The following is a 16,972-nucleotide window of genomic DNA, read 5'->3' on the forward strand; positions in this document are numbered from 1 at the left end:
CTTTGTTTTCTTTTTTGTGTGTGTGTTTTTCCAGAGTATTCAGAGAAAGTTTGGCTCCATTACACATGCATCTGTTCGCTTTCTCGGGGAAAGGCTCCAACGAATGGGTAATCAGTTCCTTAGCTCCTTGGAAGTCATGACGTCTCGCTCGCAGTGTCCCACTGTGTTGCTGGATGCAGAGACGGTGAGGCTGGCCCGCATGCTTGTCTGTAATCATTCTGATGCATCTGATAAAGCGAGACTCCAGTAATGCTGTAGCAGTTACACGGCTGGATTATTTTATATAAATGGTTTATGTCGTGCTGAGTGTGTGTGTGTCCTGGTGTAGATATTTTTGTGTAGTTTGTGTTATGCCCAGTTTATTTATGATAAAAATGAGAAGGGAAGTCAACACAGCAAAAAAATATCTAATCTAATTTTTATGTACAACAAGTGAAAGAAGAATAGGTACCATATTAAAACTGGCTGTGGCTTAAATTTGTGGTAACGGCAACACAGTCAAAGCAAATGAAAACCAATTTGTCATTCAGGAGAGACCAGCTAACACTAACACGAGGCCTTGGGGCCATTATGTGTATGTAGTGGATGTTTTTGTGGCTTAATATGTGTGGTGTCCTGTGTTGTTGTAGCTGGTCTCTTGTGGACTGTTGGAGACTCTGAAGTTTAGTGTGCTGGAGTTGCAGGAACACTTGGACACCTACAACGCCAAGAGAGAAGCAGCAGAGCGTGTAAGCCATCTTTATCTTTCTCCACATCCACATCTCTGCCTCTTTATCCTTGTGGAACCTTTTCCCACCAGACATGTTGTTTCACATCCTCTTTATTTTTAAAACACGTAAAGTGGTTTTCATCTCTATGCAGTTTCACTGCAAAAAGCCAGGAGAACATAAAGACGAATAGCTGATGTTGCACACGATAAGCCCAGTCTGTCTCATCAGCAGCTGCAGACACTGAATCAGTGTTCAGTATGAGTACATTCAGCTGCCGTTAGTGTCTGCATCACCAGTGAGAAACCATGCTGAAGGGATAAAAATAACCCTCAGCTCTCCTAAATCAGTTACAGAAGGCCAGGCGGGAGAGGCTGTGAGGGGTTGGAGCTGGGAGGAAAAGGGAGGGGAAAAAAGAGATGAGATTGCAGAGAGCTCTGGGATGCAGGGGCGCTAATTGAATGAGACTGCAATGTTCCCTGGAGGGCTAGATACTCTGGATGCTCTGGAACAGGCCTTCTTTAATTCGCTAAATACAACGCACATATTAAATCTCCTCCTTTTATTATGTACACACACAAATGTAGATGCATATGTCCATGGGGTAAAAAAAAAGCCTTGTAAATGCCTCTGTTTCCAAGTTTCTCTCCTTCCTCTAAGCCTTTTATGTTTTTCTCTCCTGTTTTGTCTCCTGCCTGTTTACGCAGTGGCTCGAGAACTGCAGGAAAACATTCGGGGACAAAGACAGCAGCCAGCGACCCAATACTCATGCACAGGTAGGGATGAACACTTTTACTTTACAATGCATGAATTTGTTTGTCATACTTATTGACCGGTTTGACTTTTGAAAGTGTTGCACTGCAGCTGAATCGGTAACGTCCAACTGAAATTACACAGCATTACAGACATTAGAGACATTAACGAAGTGTCGTCAAGCCAGTCAAAGCGCATCTCTTTAAGAAAACCATGTTGGTTTAAAAGAAGCGAGAACCTGCACCAGCTTTCCTGCGGATACAGGATAATGTTACAAGTTACTTATTAGTAAAAATGCAATGATAAATTTATTTATCAATGAAACATGTACACAAAGTAGAACATTTAGCTATGAGCTAAACAGTTACTGTCAGCAGTGCACTAAGGGATTTATGTACAAGCATGCTTTGGTTGCATGTGAGTAAACAATGTAAAGAGAAAAGGCGGCATCACATTTCCTTAAATGCCTTTGATAACCATGAACATGTAAAGATGATTGAAGATTTAGTTTTTTATTCACTTATTTTATCTCCGTTAAGGAAATTCAATTTTTGGCCCGCATATCCGCTAATTATACCAGTCGTTGTTCTCACAGCGCGAAGAAAGCATACCAGCTAATCATTTTGAGTCAAACCATGATTACAAAACTTAGGTTCATATCAAACCCGAGACGTTAATGTGCCGTTACACTAATTAGGTCTTCAGCTGCAGCATATTAAAGGCATGTGAATGTATCAGTACAGTCATTTAGGTTTCAATGAGCTTTAATTCCTCAATACCACAAACAGCACTTTCCATTCCCATTAAATGGCCCTGTGTCTCAGTCAGCTACCAGTGCTCAGCCTCCCAGTTGCTGCCTGATATGCGCTGGAAATCCCATTTGTGTTACATGCCTGTGAAAATGTGCAAAATTCTTGTTACATTTCTAGTAACAGTGTTACTAACAGTGCTAGTGTTGCATTAAAACACAGTTGCATGACATCTGCAAATTAATTTTATTTTTGAGTTTTATTTCTTCTATTACAGTGCACTCATTTAGGCCTGTCTGTGCTTTTAAGGACACTTTTGAAGGAAGTTTGATGTAATCATGAGTTGTTAATGATTACCTTAAATTGTACTTACTGATAATAATTAGCTTAATGAATAATTAAGAACTTCTGTAACAACCTCTCTATGCAGTTTATTCAAACATTTTCCAGTCATTCTGTTTATTTGGTGGTAAACTGAGATTATGTTTGATCTTTCATTTAACTAGTGCCGTAGTTTTATATATGTGGCGCCAAATCAAAATAGCAGTTGTTTTAAGGGGCTTTATATATTGCAAGGTAAACACACTCTACAATTATAGAGACAAAACCCTAACAATCAGACGGTGCCCTATGAGCAGCCCTTGACAACAGTGGGAAGGAAAAACAAAGCTATATCTTACATAAGGTTTACATTACACACATGAAAGATCGACGGTTCAATTTAGCGTACTCCTCATGCAGGTAAATCTAAGGTTTGCATCCTGAACGACATCCGGGATAATGTCTGTGCCAAATCAAACATGCAGGTTCATCTTCTGTGGGGACCACTTGAGATATAGGGGAACAGCTTTTCTTTTATTGTGAAAGGCAAGCAGAGGAAAAAAATTCTTTAAGTAACATTTCTGTACTGCTGTGGCAGTGGCGCTGTCAGCTGCCAGTTAAACATAAACCCTGAGGGCAAGAAGTGTTTCTAACAATTTGCCAGCAACCATTTTTTATAGCTTTGGGTGATAAACATGTTAACAGTAGATTTAAAGAAGATGTGTAAATAACTTTTGTCTTCAACAACATAATTGCAACTATGACTTCAGATGGACTTTTTTAGACTTTTTTCCTCAATTCAAAAATGTAAGATTTAAGACAAAGTTTGTACCCTTGATGTATTTGCATGATCTCTCACTGCACGTCTTAGTCTGTAGGTTTCTCTTACACCGAGCTCCTTGGACAGATCTGCGGAGCTCCCTCTGTGTTTGACATTCACACAGATGTTACCTTGGGTTAAACTGACGCTCTGTTTTCAATCAGAAGTATCCAGAGGTCTTTCACTGCCTCCTCCTTCCTCTCTGTGTAGCCACCGTGTCTTTTCTGCCCATCATCGCACATGCTGTTGTTCACCTTTTCAGAATAAGGGTTTCTGTTACTGCTGACGTGAGCTCACATTATCTGACCCGTGTGAAGGGAAGATGATAAAGCACTGCTCCTGCTCGTCAGGTCACTGTGTCTCAGCTGTCATGTTAAAGCTCACTAATTCTTGGTCTTTCTCTCCTTCTGTTTTGTTTGTTTGTTTGTGTGTGTGACCTGCTCACCTTCTTGCTTAGCAAATGGAAAATCTAGCAGTAAGTGGTTCTCATATTATAGACTTAAATAATGCTGCCAACCGGACAAAACACTGACATCTCATCTTTCTGTGCAGAAACAGACTGTGTTCTACCCCCACCCATTTCTCTGTCTATGTTTCTGCTTGATTGGTCATGTAACCCAGCTCAACCTCTTCATCCACCCACCCAATCATAACGTACCGTGTTATCCTGTTTGCATTTTTTTCTGTTTGCTTGTTGCACTGATTGTGTCTGCAGATAAATTCATCTATCTACGTGTATTCAGTGTAGAGTTGCCACCTGATTTCAGAGGGGCTGCTCCGTTATCAGTAGGATATGATGGCTAGAGAGTCCAGTGTTGTTAGGTTTGAATTCACTTTCATTTTGCATGATTCCATTGTTCCATTCCCATTTGTTCAAATCATTTTCTCCCATTTCCTCCGAGATTAGGGGCTTAACTTTTAGTTTTCCCACACCTCACTCATCAATTCTATATGCTGAGGGATCAATGAGATGATGCCCTAGGTTTTCTAATTTAAGATTTCACCACTAATTCTAGCAGTAGGGTCATTCCATGAAATATCAGCCAGTATTTCACATCTGACCCCATCAGAAGCAGCTGATTTCTTTTTTTTGTTTGGTATCTGAAGCTGTGCAGTATGTACCTGCACGCTATGACATTTTTCAACCCATCTCCATGTACTTCATAGTGTGCAGGTAAAATTTTGCATCCCTTCACTAAATAAGCTAAAGTTAATATAATAAATAAAATCATCTGATTCTGCTGACTCAGGTCAGGTGGGACCAATTTTTCCAATTTGGGTTATTTTATTTGGGACGACCCTATAGTAGACTCACCATGGTCCAAACCAAATGGCCCTCCGTGTTAACTTTTTCATCTCTTCCTCTAACCCAGGATACCCATCTGTCTAATCATGTGATCAGAGTGATTCAGTGCACGTTAGATCATCGCTTTGCTGAGATGTGACAGTGTGTTTTTCTGTCTTCTGTCTCTGTAGGAGCTCGAGTTATGTCGGAGGCTCTACAAATTGCACTTTCAGCTGCTGCTGCTGTTCCAGGCCTACTGCAAGCTCATCAGCAGGGTGGACACCATCAAGAGAGAGGCCGAGGTGAGAGACACAAGGTTTAGCGTCTGCTGAGTTAAAAGTTTGTCCGTGCGTTGTTATATAATCCATTTTGGGGGGTTATTCCATAGTTGGAGGAACTAGCTGCTGCTACTGAGGTTCAGCAAAATTAAGAGGCTCTGTTGAAAAGTGACGTTCAATTTAAAGCTTTTCAGCTTTGTTGTGTGGGTACACTTTTATAGATGGAGAACGTAAAGACTTGCTTGTTCAATTTTAGGGTTTGTTTGTTTTTCATTTAGATTCTTGTAGTGCTGTCAGCGTCAATCTCATTAAAATTACGTTAACGCCATAACTGAATTAACGGAGAATTGCCGCGTTAATGCGGTTATGGCGTTAACGTCAATTTAATGAGATTAACGCTGACAGTGCTAGTTTCTTGTCAAATCCACAGGGAACCACTGCAAAACAGTATACCTTAAAATGTATGATAGTTTTCCTTGTTTCAGTAACACTAGAGAAAAAATACATTTAAAACTTAAAATATATATAAAGAGAGCTGGAGTCAGAAAATGCAATGAAAAATGTGCAAAACAAAGGAACACAATTTGATTGGATAATTATTTTCCTTTACCCACGGGATCGATAAACAGGCTTTACTAAATCTGTATTGCAGTCCATCCTTCTCTGAGCTGCATCTTAATTGTGCTTTAATTTAATTTAGACATTTAATAAAATTAAATTATTTCCCGTACTGAGCGCTGAGGTCAGCTAGTCCAGGTAATATTTAGTCTGGGTTCATTTCGTTCACCTCCCGAGGAAGATCTGCTTGTGTTATTTGGTGCTGTGACAATAATCCTCCTTTGTCTCCGTTCCTAAGGTTACCAACATGTCCGACGAGCTCACTATCTTAGAGAGCTGCCTGAAGGAGGCGGAAACAGGAAATGATGGTCAGGAGGATGTGTGCATGTCAGACAATGCCCAGACGAACACCGAGACAGCCATACAGTCGCTGATTGAAACCCTGAGAGCCAGAGACTTCAGCTCTGCTCTCACACAAGTCAAAATCTTCAGGTAAGATAAACACTACAGTCAAACAAAACAGTGGCTTTAATCGGTGACATAACAAGGCAATACAGTGATTAAGCCTCCTGTGTAAAAGGCCCAGTCAAACATTATTTAACAAGTAAAAAGTTGTTATTTTTAATGCACTCTGATTCCTGGCTGTTTCATTCCAGTCTCGTGCTTCATGTCATTGCGCTTAAGGGCTCGAGTTACTAACTGATCCTCACGGGTTCACTCAGACACAGCATCCGTTCAGTTTGGTTACTACAACATGGAAGACAGCTGCAAGTTTGCTCCAGAAAAACATTTTTTGTTAACATAATAAGGATGTTCTTTGGCACTGTCACATATTTTAATATTGCGATTTTTGGATGCTGCAGATTAAGTTCGGACTAGGACATCCAGCATGATCATTTCAAGTAAGAAGCCCAGATATAAGATAAAAGGAGGTTAAAATGCACTCCTGTTTCTATCGCATATCATTACTGAAATGTTCAGAGGCAGAAGCTCCTTTGACTTGGCAGGCCTGCTTGTGATGCTTCTTGGCAGTTATTTTGAAGATCCCATCTAAATGATGAGATTGGATGTTCACTGGGATATGAAAGCAGTACGTGTAGACTCACCAGTCACACAGTAAACAGTCGTGAAACCTTTGGCTCGCTGCCTGGTGATGAGGCATGAGTCTGTGAAGATGAGGGACTGTGCATAAAAATAATTGCTACACCCCCTTGAAATAAAGTTGCTAACAAAAACTGTGCAATGGTACACACCTGTAGCATTACCTAAACAATGAGTGCCTAGAATTTAATACTGTGTTCTTTCTAAAGCTCAGTGAACTACTGCCCAACATCGCCCAAAGTGCATTTGTTCACAGACCTGAACATGTTTTCAGAGGAGTCGACTAACAAACCCAAAGCACCTCAGGAAAACTGTTTATCCAGCAGCTAAGAATGTGTTCGGTACAATCCCCTTTTCTTCACATCTCTTCTTCATCTCCAGATCTCTGTGGCCCAACGACATCTTCGGCAACGAGACGGACGACGCGGTCCAGACTCTTCTACACATTTACTTCCGTCACCAGACGCTGGGTCAGACAGGCTGCTTGGCGGTCGTAGGCCCCAGCAGAGACCTGTCTCAGGCTAGCAGCCGCCTCATGGAGCTCAACCTGCAGATCCGTGAGGCTCTGAGTCAGGCGCAGACCTGCCAGACCCACACCGACATAGTCAGCACCGGACTGTAAGCCTGAGGCACTGCAGGCTGGACTAGACTGGACAAAAACACCCCTCTCCTCTACACCTCCCCTCAGCTGGAGTGTAGACGGTGAGGGGCGGAGGACAAGAGAGACTCCACCTATAAAGGGCTAAAGGATGCGTGGGAATAACTGTGACTCTTAATATATATTATTACATGTATGAATGCTTAAAGCTAATATCTTTTCCCAGACTAAGCCAACTCGCAAAATTCAGTTGCAATAAGTCATGTGGTGGCGTGCCTGGGAAAGAATAAGAGAGGGCGCTGTGGGATGATAACTTTTTTTGTTGTTGTTGTTGTTGTTGTTGTTATTTGTTTTTCTCTTTTCGCTGGATCTGATCCGAGGGGCCCCGTCGTACCGAACGGATGCGCTCCTCGGGGTCTGGACTGGGAGTCGGCGTCGAAGCCTGGGAGGCAGTCCAGAGGAGGTGTCGTATGTGTGAGGACGCACCATCAAGATTCATAAGCAAACTCAGAAAGTCTTTGAGAAACCGAATAGTTTTCAAACGCATGCTGAAAGAGAAAAAGCACTGCAAGAATATTTTTTTGAGAAATGTATTTTTTATTAGAGCTAACATCCTAGGTTGTAAATGTTAGGATATTTAACATGTTAACCCTGTGGGAGACGTTTACCTTCAGGGAGTGTACAAAGAGAAATATATCTGTTTATTGATCTGCTCTGAGAGGAGAGTCCCCTTCAACAGGTCTTCACGCAAAACTCACTCTTTAACCAAATAAGTAGATGCCTTTAGAGACTCTTGACTGTGTGATTATATATTGGATATTCTGGTATACGCTCACACACAAAAATGCATATAATTGCACACAAGTGCGGACTGGCTACAGCTCATTATGGAAACATAACTTATTTTACTCTGTATATATTTTAGAAAATGTATAGTGTAAAACCAGTATTTTTTTTTCCCCTTGTACTTTTGTGTAATGCACTGTTCATCCGATTAGGATGTCTGTATAAAGCTAATGTGATGAGAAAGCCAGAAACAGGTTTGAGTCATTAATGGTCCGCTCCACCTTTAGTCATCCAATCATACAAATTTCCCAAAGGCTGCCTTGGTTGGTGGTTGTGGTTTCAAAAGAGGGAAGCGATGCTCGTTTGGGACAAGCCACCCGTCCGCCTTTGGCGGCGATGGAATGGGAGATCAAAACAAGCCTCCATCTCCTCTGCTGGATCCCACCAACCCAGCCAAGCCCCACATACATATGCATTCCTTGTCTCCACTGTGATCTTTTTGTTAGCAGCGTAGGCTCTGCTTAAAGCCTTACGAGGGAGGAGATGAGGTTTGAATCTGTCCATGTAGGTCGATCATGTTGCAAAGCGGCGCTCATCCACTGCTGCGTTTTGATCCTGTTTATTTATTTTCTGAGGGGAAGCGGGTGTCTGTACTCTCACAATGCCCCTACTTGCTGCTGTGACTGCAGGACATGAACCGTTATCTGAATGCTTCTTGGACAGCTTGTCATGGCACATTGTAACAGTCACTGTACTCATTCCTCAGAGCTTCTCTTTTTCTCCTCCTGCTTGTCTGGTACATATGAATGCTGTTCTTATTTAATGATTATTTACCTGGAAGATATTTTAATGTAGAGCTGCATTATACATTTTTTCCTTGTTCACTCATACCAGCCTTTTCTGGATCAATAAAAACCTTACAGAATGATCTTGATCTTCAGTTATTAAAATTGAAAGCACCATCTCCATGTGTTTTTTCTTGGACTCTGCCAGACTCACTGGAAGTTTAAAAAAAAAATATACTAATTCTCTTAAAATACCAGATAGCCGGGAGTTTTTTCCTTCCCACTGTTGCTAAAGTGCTTGCTCATAGAGGTCATATAATTGTTGGGTTTTTATTTGTACAGTTGATCCTACAATAATAGATACAATATAAAGTACCTTGAGGCAACTGTTGTGATTTGGTGCTATATAAATAATATTGAATTGAAATTCTGCAAACAAGATGTGCTGCATGGGCACACCCCCATCTGCTTACCAGTGTGGAGGTTTTAAAAAAAAAAAAACTACATTCCCAAATCCACAGGGGCGTCTGTGGCTCCGGAGGTAGATGGTTCTCCTGTCCCAGTATCTTTGGGCCAGACACTGAAACCCAGATTCCCTGTGGTGCAAGTGTGTATTAGAAAGCACTTAAGACACTGGGTAAAGTGGTGAAGGGTTTTAGTAAAAATCCCTGTACATATGAACCATTTAAATCCAATCCATGCTCTTTGGCTCTGTATGGTCTCATCACTCAAAAGTCATAGCAATAGCCAGAGTGAGTATTCATAGCTACCAGTGACCGTTTGGCTAACAGATCTGCAAACAATTACGAAGGAATGGGTAGGATACACTGATATTCAGAACAGCAGATTTTATTTTTTTTTTTTAAGCCAAGTGTTTAGTCTTCGACCCACCAGTTTCAGTGTCTTTGGTGCCACGGCAACCTAGTTTCCAATAATTTGATGTCAGTCTTAGTTTATTGCACATGTTCAGGTTTATGTCAGCCTGATTTTAGACAACAGGATTCTCCAAGGTGCTGCATTTGAGTTAGATCAGTGACAGTTTAAGTGAGCATGCTTACAGACCGAATGCAAGCTAGCCATTTATTACATCGTAAAGCACATGCGGTGCTTCAGTTTCATCAACACAAAGAGAACTGGTGTGAAATAAAGTACAGAAACATCAAAAATACATTTTGCATCCAAGATGCCATCGTTTCACCAGCAGTGGGTTCAAGATGCCCCCCACGTACAAGTTGTGCCAGCATACTGAGGACAGTTCAGTCGAGACGCTCCTTAGATGATGTACTTGAAGCTGAATGTGCTGTCGCAAGAGAGCCGCTTGCCTTTGCATCTGCCGCACAAATCCTGTCTGTGGGGTCGTTTGGGATCGACGTGTCGTTGTGTTACTGCACAGGAACAGCGTGCTTTGTTGCAAGTCTGAGGAGAGAGGAAGTGTTAAGTGGAGACTAACAAGCCATTCAAAATCCACACAGACAGATTAGGACTTACATGACACGTGATGTCCTCGACACGGTATGGGTTGTATTCCTTTTGGCATTTTCTACAAAACTGTTTGAAGTAAACCTGGAAGATAAGCAGAGGACTCAGATACTTTCTAGGCAGCAGGTCTCTGGAAGTCAGTCATTGTTGCACTGAGGACTTCCTATGGTGGACTCTTGATAAAGCACATTTCATCTTTGGAGGACCTTAAACAGAGCTGCTCACCTTGTTGGTGCCCTGAACACACCACACATAGGCACTCTCCCATCGCAGATTGCAGTCTCTGCAGTGATAATATCCATATTTCTGTTCCAGAAACTGAAGGACAAAAACCAAAATTAGTTCAATGAAATCATTAGAAGGAATCCATCCAAAAATAAACCATCCACATATGTTGTTTGAGAGGAGAACAATCCGAGTAGCCATGATCATGACACTTGCAAAGGGGGGCTAAACAAATATACTTTGAGTTGATTGTTAATTTGCTAATTAACAGAAACAGATTAAACTTTATAGGTAGCACACTGACAAAATTAGAAGCATATTTTCTGGATGATGTTCTAAACAGAAATTTGCCAATAGTTTTGTTTGAAGACGGGTCTCTGATAGATGCTGCCCTCAAGTCTGGTTAAACCAAGGCTAAAGAGCTGCTCAACTTGGGAACAACTTTAAGGTCGTTAAGGCTTGGGCAATACCTAAACAGTATCCAGGAAGTGGAACAAATTAAAGACTAGTTTATAAGGACAGTGAGTATTTTAGTGCCATTTTCGCACTTATTTGGGACAATACTACAGCTTCCAAACTGGACGTTCAGTTCTGAAAGAAAAAGAAATGCGCCAACCCATGTCCTTGAATGAGCCATTTAATATACAAGGCAATTTCCAAGCAGTTGTGGCGCAAACGTTCTTCTTCGAAAAACTGCCAAGTATGAACCTCCCGGTGCGTGATTAACTCACCTGGAACCGCACACGCGCTTTGCCCTTCGAGTCCTCCGCAGTTGGCTGCGCATCCTCACTCCTGGCCAGCTGTTTGGACTTGAGCTTTTTGCTCTGCTCTGCTCGCTTTGCGGTCTTTTCATCCCCACCAGCCTGGCTGTCTTCGTCCTTCCCCTCGGTGTCCTCGGAGGGCTCGGGCGGCTCACCCGGGGGCTCACCGGTCTGCACCGTCTCACTGGAGGTTTCCTTATTGTTGTTATTTTCATCGACCAGGAAGGAGGTGACGCTCCTGTATGCTATCGGGGAGTAGACGGCGAGGGTGCGGGGGTAACGCACACCGCCCGTCGCTTTGGGGCTGCCGGGCGTCGCTGGCTCCTGCTTCCTTTTGCGCTGGAAGTCCCGCTTCATGGCCAGAAGGGTGCGCGGGCCAATGGAGCACTGCACCGAAGCGTCCTTCTTCGGGTTGACCTGCACTGCCACATCCTTGGTGTTCGCCTTCCTGAGCCTCGGGGTGAGTTTGGGGTTGATTTGGGACAAGATGGACTTCAGCTGTGCGCGCTGGTGGTTGTTGAAGGCGTCAGAAGAGTCTCCATAGTGGGAGAAGTAACTTTTGTATTTCCACCCCGCGTCTTTAGGCCGGGGGTATCTGCCCATGTAAGGATTGTAAGAAGAATAGAAGTAGGCGTCCACTGGCTCGTCACCATATGTTGCCATGTTTGTTCAACCGGCCGAGGTTTTGCTGTAACTAGTTAAATAGAGTGGAGCTCTCCATTAGACCTAATTAAGATCAGGTGTAGGACGTCTCATTACAAGAAAGGAGGGGAAAGTAGACACGTGACAGAGGTGTGCCTGTTTTGTGTTTATACGTCTTTAATTGGCACAATTTTTACAGTACAATTAAGATCAGACTGTAGAGCACAGGTAAGCTAAAGTTTTGGCACAGGCTTGTTGGGAAAACTGCACATGAATCAGTCTGATATGTTTTTAAAACGGCTTTTAGTCTCTCTTACACACACACACACACACACACACACACACACACACACACACACACACACACTTAAAGCATTGGAACGAAACACACACACACACACTTAAAGCATTGGAACGAAACACACACACACACACTTAAAGCATTGGAACGAAACACACACACACACACTTAAAGCATTGGAACGAAACACTGTCCTGCTTCACTAATGCAACTTTGAAGTCATGTTTCTTTTGCTTTTTTTATATCACGAAATGAGACATCAGTGGTTAGGATGAACGAGTTAAGCTCAGGACATAAAGCACCTTTTTAGCAATCATGTTAACATTTTACAGGCATTTCTTTTATGAATAACAGCGATGAAATGATAAATCCATCTGAACGCCTTAATCTGCTTCACTGCGTCATAGTATGTATGGAAGGTCATAACTGCCAAAATTAAAAAATAAAGAAATTAGTCAATAAATGACTCAGTAATTAGATTATATGCTTTATCAGCGGTTGAAGTTTCCAGATTTATATAACAACATAGTGTAGTGGTTAACACATTCACCTTACATGTGCATGATCACCATTTTGAGACTAGGAGAACGCAGCCCTACCCCCACATTTTTCCAAGGCGAGGTCACACGCTATTGGATTCCCGGTGCTATTCCAAAGCCTGGATAAATGGGAGGGTTGAGGGAGGGTGACCCATTTAGAAAAGGGAAAGCTTATGTGTGAAGGCTAGCTACGCAGGTACTTTTTAAAACAAGATTTTTCCGAGTTTGTCTTTAAAAAATGTCTCCTTACACATGAAAATGCAAAACCAATCTCGAGCGCAGTCAAGAGCATGCTAAAGCAACAGGTGGTGATATAACCCCAACCTTCAAAAAATGTTGGCCAATCAAAAGCTCATAAACAATAACACGGCACAGAGTCTGCGAGGAGCTAAAGGTGCACATCCCTGCTAATCTTAAGCAAGAAACGAATAAAACACCCGAATTTCAATCAACCAATTTAAATCATACACATGTATCAAAGATGGACGTAACCTTCGGGTCTAACAATAAAGCCAATGCAGAAGTGCCAAAATATCTGTATCCTACTTGAAGACCACCAGATGGCAATAGCTGTGGTTTCGAAAAGTCATTTAATTCTATAGAGTTCTGTGGGAAAATTATTTTCTGATTTTCCTGCTGAGTTTATGGTCTCAATCACTCATTTCGGGTCATGCTAAAAATAAAAACCAAGGTCTGTTTTATAAGCAAAGCAGAATGGAAGGATATCTGTGGTATGTAGCTACAAGTCAGTGAGCGTTAGCCAATGAGCATCCATTTTCACAGTCAGACCGTTATCTCTTCATATGTGGATTTTTGCAACTAAGCTGGCGATTGCAGAAACCACATCCCCAGGCTTCAAAATTGGACTTCAGAAACCAACAAGTGATGTCACGGTAGCTAGATCCATCTTTTATAATGTCTGCTTGGAGCCAACCTCACGTGGTCTTTAAAGGACCAGTATTAGATGAAGGTTTTATTACCTTTGCATTTGCTTCATTTTTCAGTCCTAGGAGTTCCCACTTGGCTAAAAATACAGTCAAATAATAGATAAATAATAAAAAGAATCATTAAATAAATGTAAAATAAAAGTCAAAATGAATGAAAGTAATAAAGTGGGATAACTATAATACCAAGTGACATGTTGAAAACAATAAAAACAAGTGTTTATATTATAGCTTTATTCATTTCTGTGTTTAAGTAATAATTTAATGTCTATTAATTGTGTTACTGAGTCATATATATATGTTTTTTCGTTTTTTTTTCTTTTTTCAATTTGGCAGTTTTGGTCCTCCATAGGGGAGCAGCGATTTTTGTTTTTTTTATTTTATTATTTTTATGCAGATTAAACTGGAGTTGGATCAGGAGGACAAGGATCCAGCATGATAGTGTTTGGGTCGCTCACTGTCACCGCACCATATGACGGTTCAAAGTCCTCGTCTTCAAACCTTTGATAATTTATGTCCGTGTCCTCACCGTCCACCATGGGATCTGGTTTATGCAGGACCTCCCTCCTGTACATCCTGTAGGCCAGGATGAAAATCCCAGCCTCGGTTGCTTGGAACAGGGCGTAGAGCAGGGGAAACATGTACATCCCCCCCATCAGCTGAGGAGGGAAGGCCAGCTTCAGGATAGCCGTACACAGCTGCACATTCTGGCAGCCCGTCTCCAGAGACACAGCCCTGCGACTGTTGGGGGGCAAGTCAAAAAGCACTGCCAGCCCGTAACCTGCAGCGTAACCGCACAGAGGCATCAGCACAGCCACCACGTAGACAGAAGGCGGGATGGTGGAGAGCAGCTCTGGCCCCAGCATTGCTCCAGTAAGGATGAAGAGTAACACCAGGGTGAACAACAAGGACCACAGAGAAGCCTGCAAACACAAGAATTCAGCGTGAGAATTTTTTTTAAAAATATGGCGGCAACTTTCTACAAGACATGATTTTTAAAACCAAAAAATTTCGGTTTTTTTCTTCATTTGAACCATAAAGGCAATATCCAATCTGCGCAACCAATAATAACTAATAACATCACATTTTTATGTTGCTTTATTTATTTATTGTAAACTCCTTTTTAAAAATTGTGTACATATAATAAAAGTTTAAGATAGACTGCTTTCTTTGCACTAAGGGGACAGCATATAATTTCGTTGTGCTTGTGGTGCCCAACATAACTGTGTACTCTAACTGATGAGGCCCTCATGTGTCGCTTTTATCAGAAAGCACAGGGAGGAGCTCTTCCTGATATAGTGCCTCTGATGTCACTCTTCCAGCGGTCAGCCACCCCACTAGTAATAACTGAGACCAAGAAATACGCAATGCGCTTTTGGGCTAAGGCCCCTAACCAAAAGCACTTCGGCTGGAACGAAATGATCGAACGGATGTATAAAAGTTAATTGTTGTCAGATTACCTTTAAAACAATATCCGCCACTCGCGTGTAGCGGTACCTAAGCATAACTCCAAACCCAATGGGGATGAGGGTGCTGCAAAGTGTCAGTATGATGGCCCCAAAGGGCAGGAGGTTAACCACAGGGGTGTTGATCCAGGCTCGACTGTAGATCCAGAGGCAGAGCGGCATCAAAACGAGCGCCAGCAGAGTGGAGGATATGGTCATGATGATGCTGGGAGGAGTAGAGAAAAGAAGGAGTATGGTGGACGTGCAGCACGTACGGTGTTGGATCGTTTGAGGAAAATGTAGCAATGGCTTAAAAAAAGCATGCAGAACTTAAAAGTTATTCTTAAGTGTTGTTATTTCAGTGCGTTAATGTCAGAATTTGCGCACAAAACACTGTTAACACCAAAACCCACTTCAAGTCATGCTTAGGTGAGTAAGGGGATCTACCTTAGATTCATCTCTCCGTGCACAAGCAGAGACATAATATTTGACAAGTTTCCTCCAGGACAGCAGCCACAGAGGAGCACGGCCATCGCCGCCACATCATCCAAAGAAAAGGCTAGCGCCAAAAGAAAAGCCACTAGTGGCATGATAACAAACTGACACACCAGAGCCAGGAGCACCCCGATGGGTCGGCGGATATGTTCTCCGAGCTGGCTGACCTCCACCGTGCAGCCCAGCCCCAACATAGTGAAGCAAAGTACCAGTCCGACGAACACATTGATGCCGTGACTGAGCGGGGAGTCCCAGAAGGCAGGCATCAGGTGAGAGGTTTCCGTCGGGAGAACGGCCATAAACTCGGCTACAGTCCTGTAACCGCTGCCTTGGAGAAACACGGCACGACCGACCGCTCCTAATCCCTTCATGACACCCTCCTCCGGAGAATCCACTTGCTTTAAAGTAATAAAGTCCACCGAACCAGCACTTTGCGCACTTCCACCCGGCAGACTGGAGTTCTCCATGGCGCAAAAGGAGATCAGAAAATCTCAACCGTCGCCTTGTGCCTGTATTGGCTCGTGCGTAAACGATTCCTCTAGTGACGCACTGTCACTAATAAGAAACTGCGGAAGGTCCAGTAGTCGGGGTATGTGATGGTGCCATGGTACTGATAATCTAATGAGTCTGAGTGGTGCCACGGATTGTTTCTGGGCTAAACTGCTGGAGGAAAGACAGCACAGGGTCGTAAGTTTAAGCAAGAGTGGCTGGACCAATTAATAACTACCACAATTGCCATTTACACTGAGCTCTGCGCTGTATAGGAAGAAAGACCCCGCAAACTTCAATCTTATTATTACACTCTGACAGTTTGCCATCCTGAAAAATGAGACTCTGTTGAGTGGTTGCTGTTTCGTCTCTCGCGTGTTCTGCAGAAGGATGGAAAAGATCCTTGACATTTATGGGAAATGTAAGTTGCGCTAAGTCAGTTACTTGTTGAGGTTGAGTAAGCAGAGACTGTGTTGATCTTTAAATTATTGCAGCAAACTGTGAAAATCCGCCCGCCCTTTTCTTTCCCCCCCGTTTTTTTGGTCATGCTGGTCGCATTACGCACGAGTCCTCACCTCAAACGTTACGTTGCGCATAAGTCTTTTGGTTCAGTAGATTATTATTATTAAAATCAGACTTCAGCGTTTGACCTCAAACAAGAACTTGGGAACTCTGATTAGTGTTTTATAAATACCAACCTGAAAGCATATATATCACAGTGAATTTGTGTATATATATTGGTCAGATCAGCTGGAATTGAAATAATTCAGTTGCTCCCAAAAGTACTCCTGGTGGAGTCTGATATATTTCTTACGTGATTAAAGCGGGCTCAAGCTCACTCCCACATATATTTTCATTCTTGAATTCAAATAAGGTAGACATGTGTGATTCATAAACATTAAAAAACATTT

At 42.4% G+C, this 16,972-nt stretch overlaps 3 protein-coding genes across 14 annotated transcripts in view; 1 reads left to right on the forward strand and 2 right to left on the reverse strand.

The window, feature by feature from the left end:
- fryl (furry homolog, like) overlaps positions 1-8,884 on the forward strand; it is a 73,713-nt gene extending 64,829 nt beyond the window's left edge. For 10 of the 12 annotated variants that reach the window (XM_076880810.1, XM_076880811.1, XM_076880802.1 and 7 more), the window contains 7 exons: positions 35-184; positions 630-728; positions 1,415-1,483; positions 3,808-3,825; positions 4,827-4,937; positions 5,770-5,963; positions 6,954-8,884. In XM_076880810.1, the coding sequence (XP_076736925.1) occupies positions 35-184; positions 630-728; positions 1,415-1,483; positions 3,808-3,825; positions 4,827-4,937; positions 5,770-5,963; positions 6,954-7,194 (882 nt within the window). In that variant the 3' untranslated portion in view covers positions 7,195-8,884. The remainder of the gene's footprint in view (positions 1-34; positions 185-629; positions 729-1,414; positions 1,484-3,807; positions 3,826-4,826; positions 4,938-5,769; positions 5,964-6,953) is intronic. The other 2 variants (XM_076880803.1, XM_076880812.1) reach the window with 1 other exon arrangement.
- Positions 8,885-9,807: 923 nt separating this feature from the next.
- zar1 (zygote arrest 1) lies at positions 9,808-11,914 on the reverse strand. The gene is made up of 4 exons (XM_004557109.3): positions 11,177-11,914; positions 10,446-10,538; positions 10,230-10,304; positions 9,808-10,157 (listed from the first exon to the last, which is right to left on the reverse strand). Exons 1-4 carry the CDS (start codon positions 11,867-11,869, stop codon positions 10,014-10,016), a joined length of 1,005 nt encoding a protein of 334 aa, XP_004557166.1. The 5' UTR covers positions 11,870-11,914; the 3' UTR covers positions 9,808-10,013.
- Positions 11,915-12,307: 393 nt separating this feature from the next.
- On the reverse strand, positions 12,308-16,391 carry slc10a4 (solute carrier family 10 member 4). Its single transcript, XM_004557108.3, has 3 exons — positions 15,525-16,391; positions 15,093-15,303; positions 12,308-14,555 (listed from the first exon to the last, which is right to left on the reverse strand). Exons 1-3 carry the CDS (start codon positions 16,037-16,039, stop codon positions 14,031-14,033), a joined length of 1,251 nt encoding a protein of 416 aa, XP_004557165.2. The 5' UTR covers positions 16,040-16,391; the 3' UTR covers positions 12,308-14,030.
- Positions 16,392-16,972: the final 581 nt, after the last annotated feature.

This window comes from Maylandia zebra, linkage group LG23 (genome assembly GCF_041146795.1).
Source record: "Maylandia zebra isolate NMK-2024a linkage group LG23, Mzebra_GT3a, whole genome shotgun sequence".
Lineage (NCBI taxonomy): Eukaryota > Metazoa > Chordata > Actinopteri > Cichliformes > Cichlidae > Maylandia > Maylandia zebra.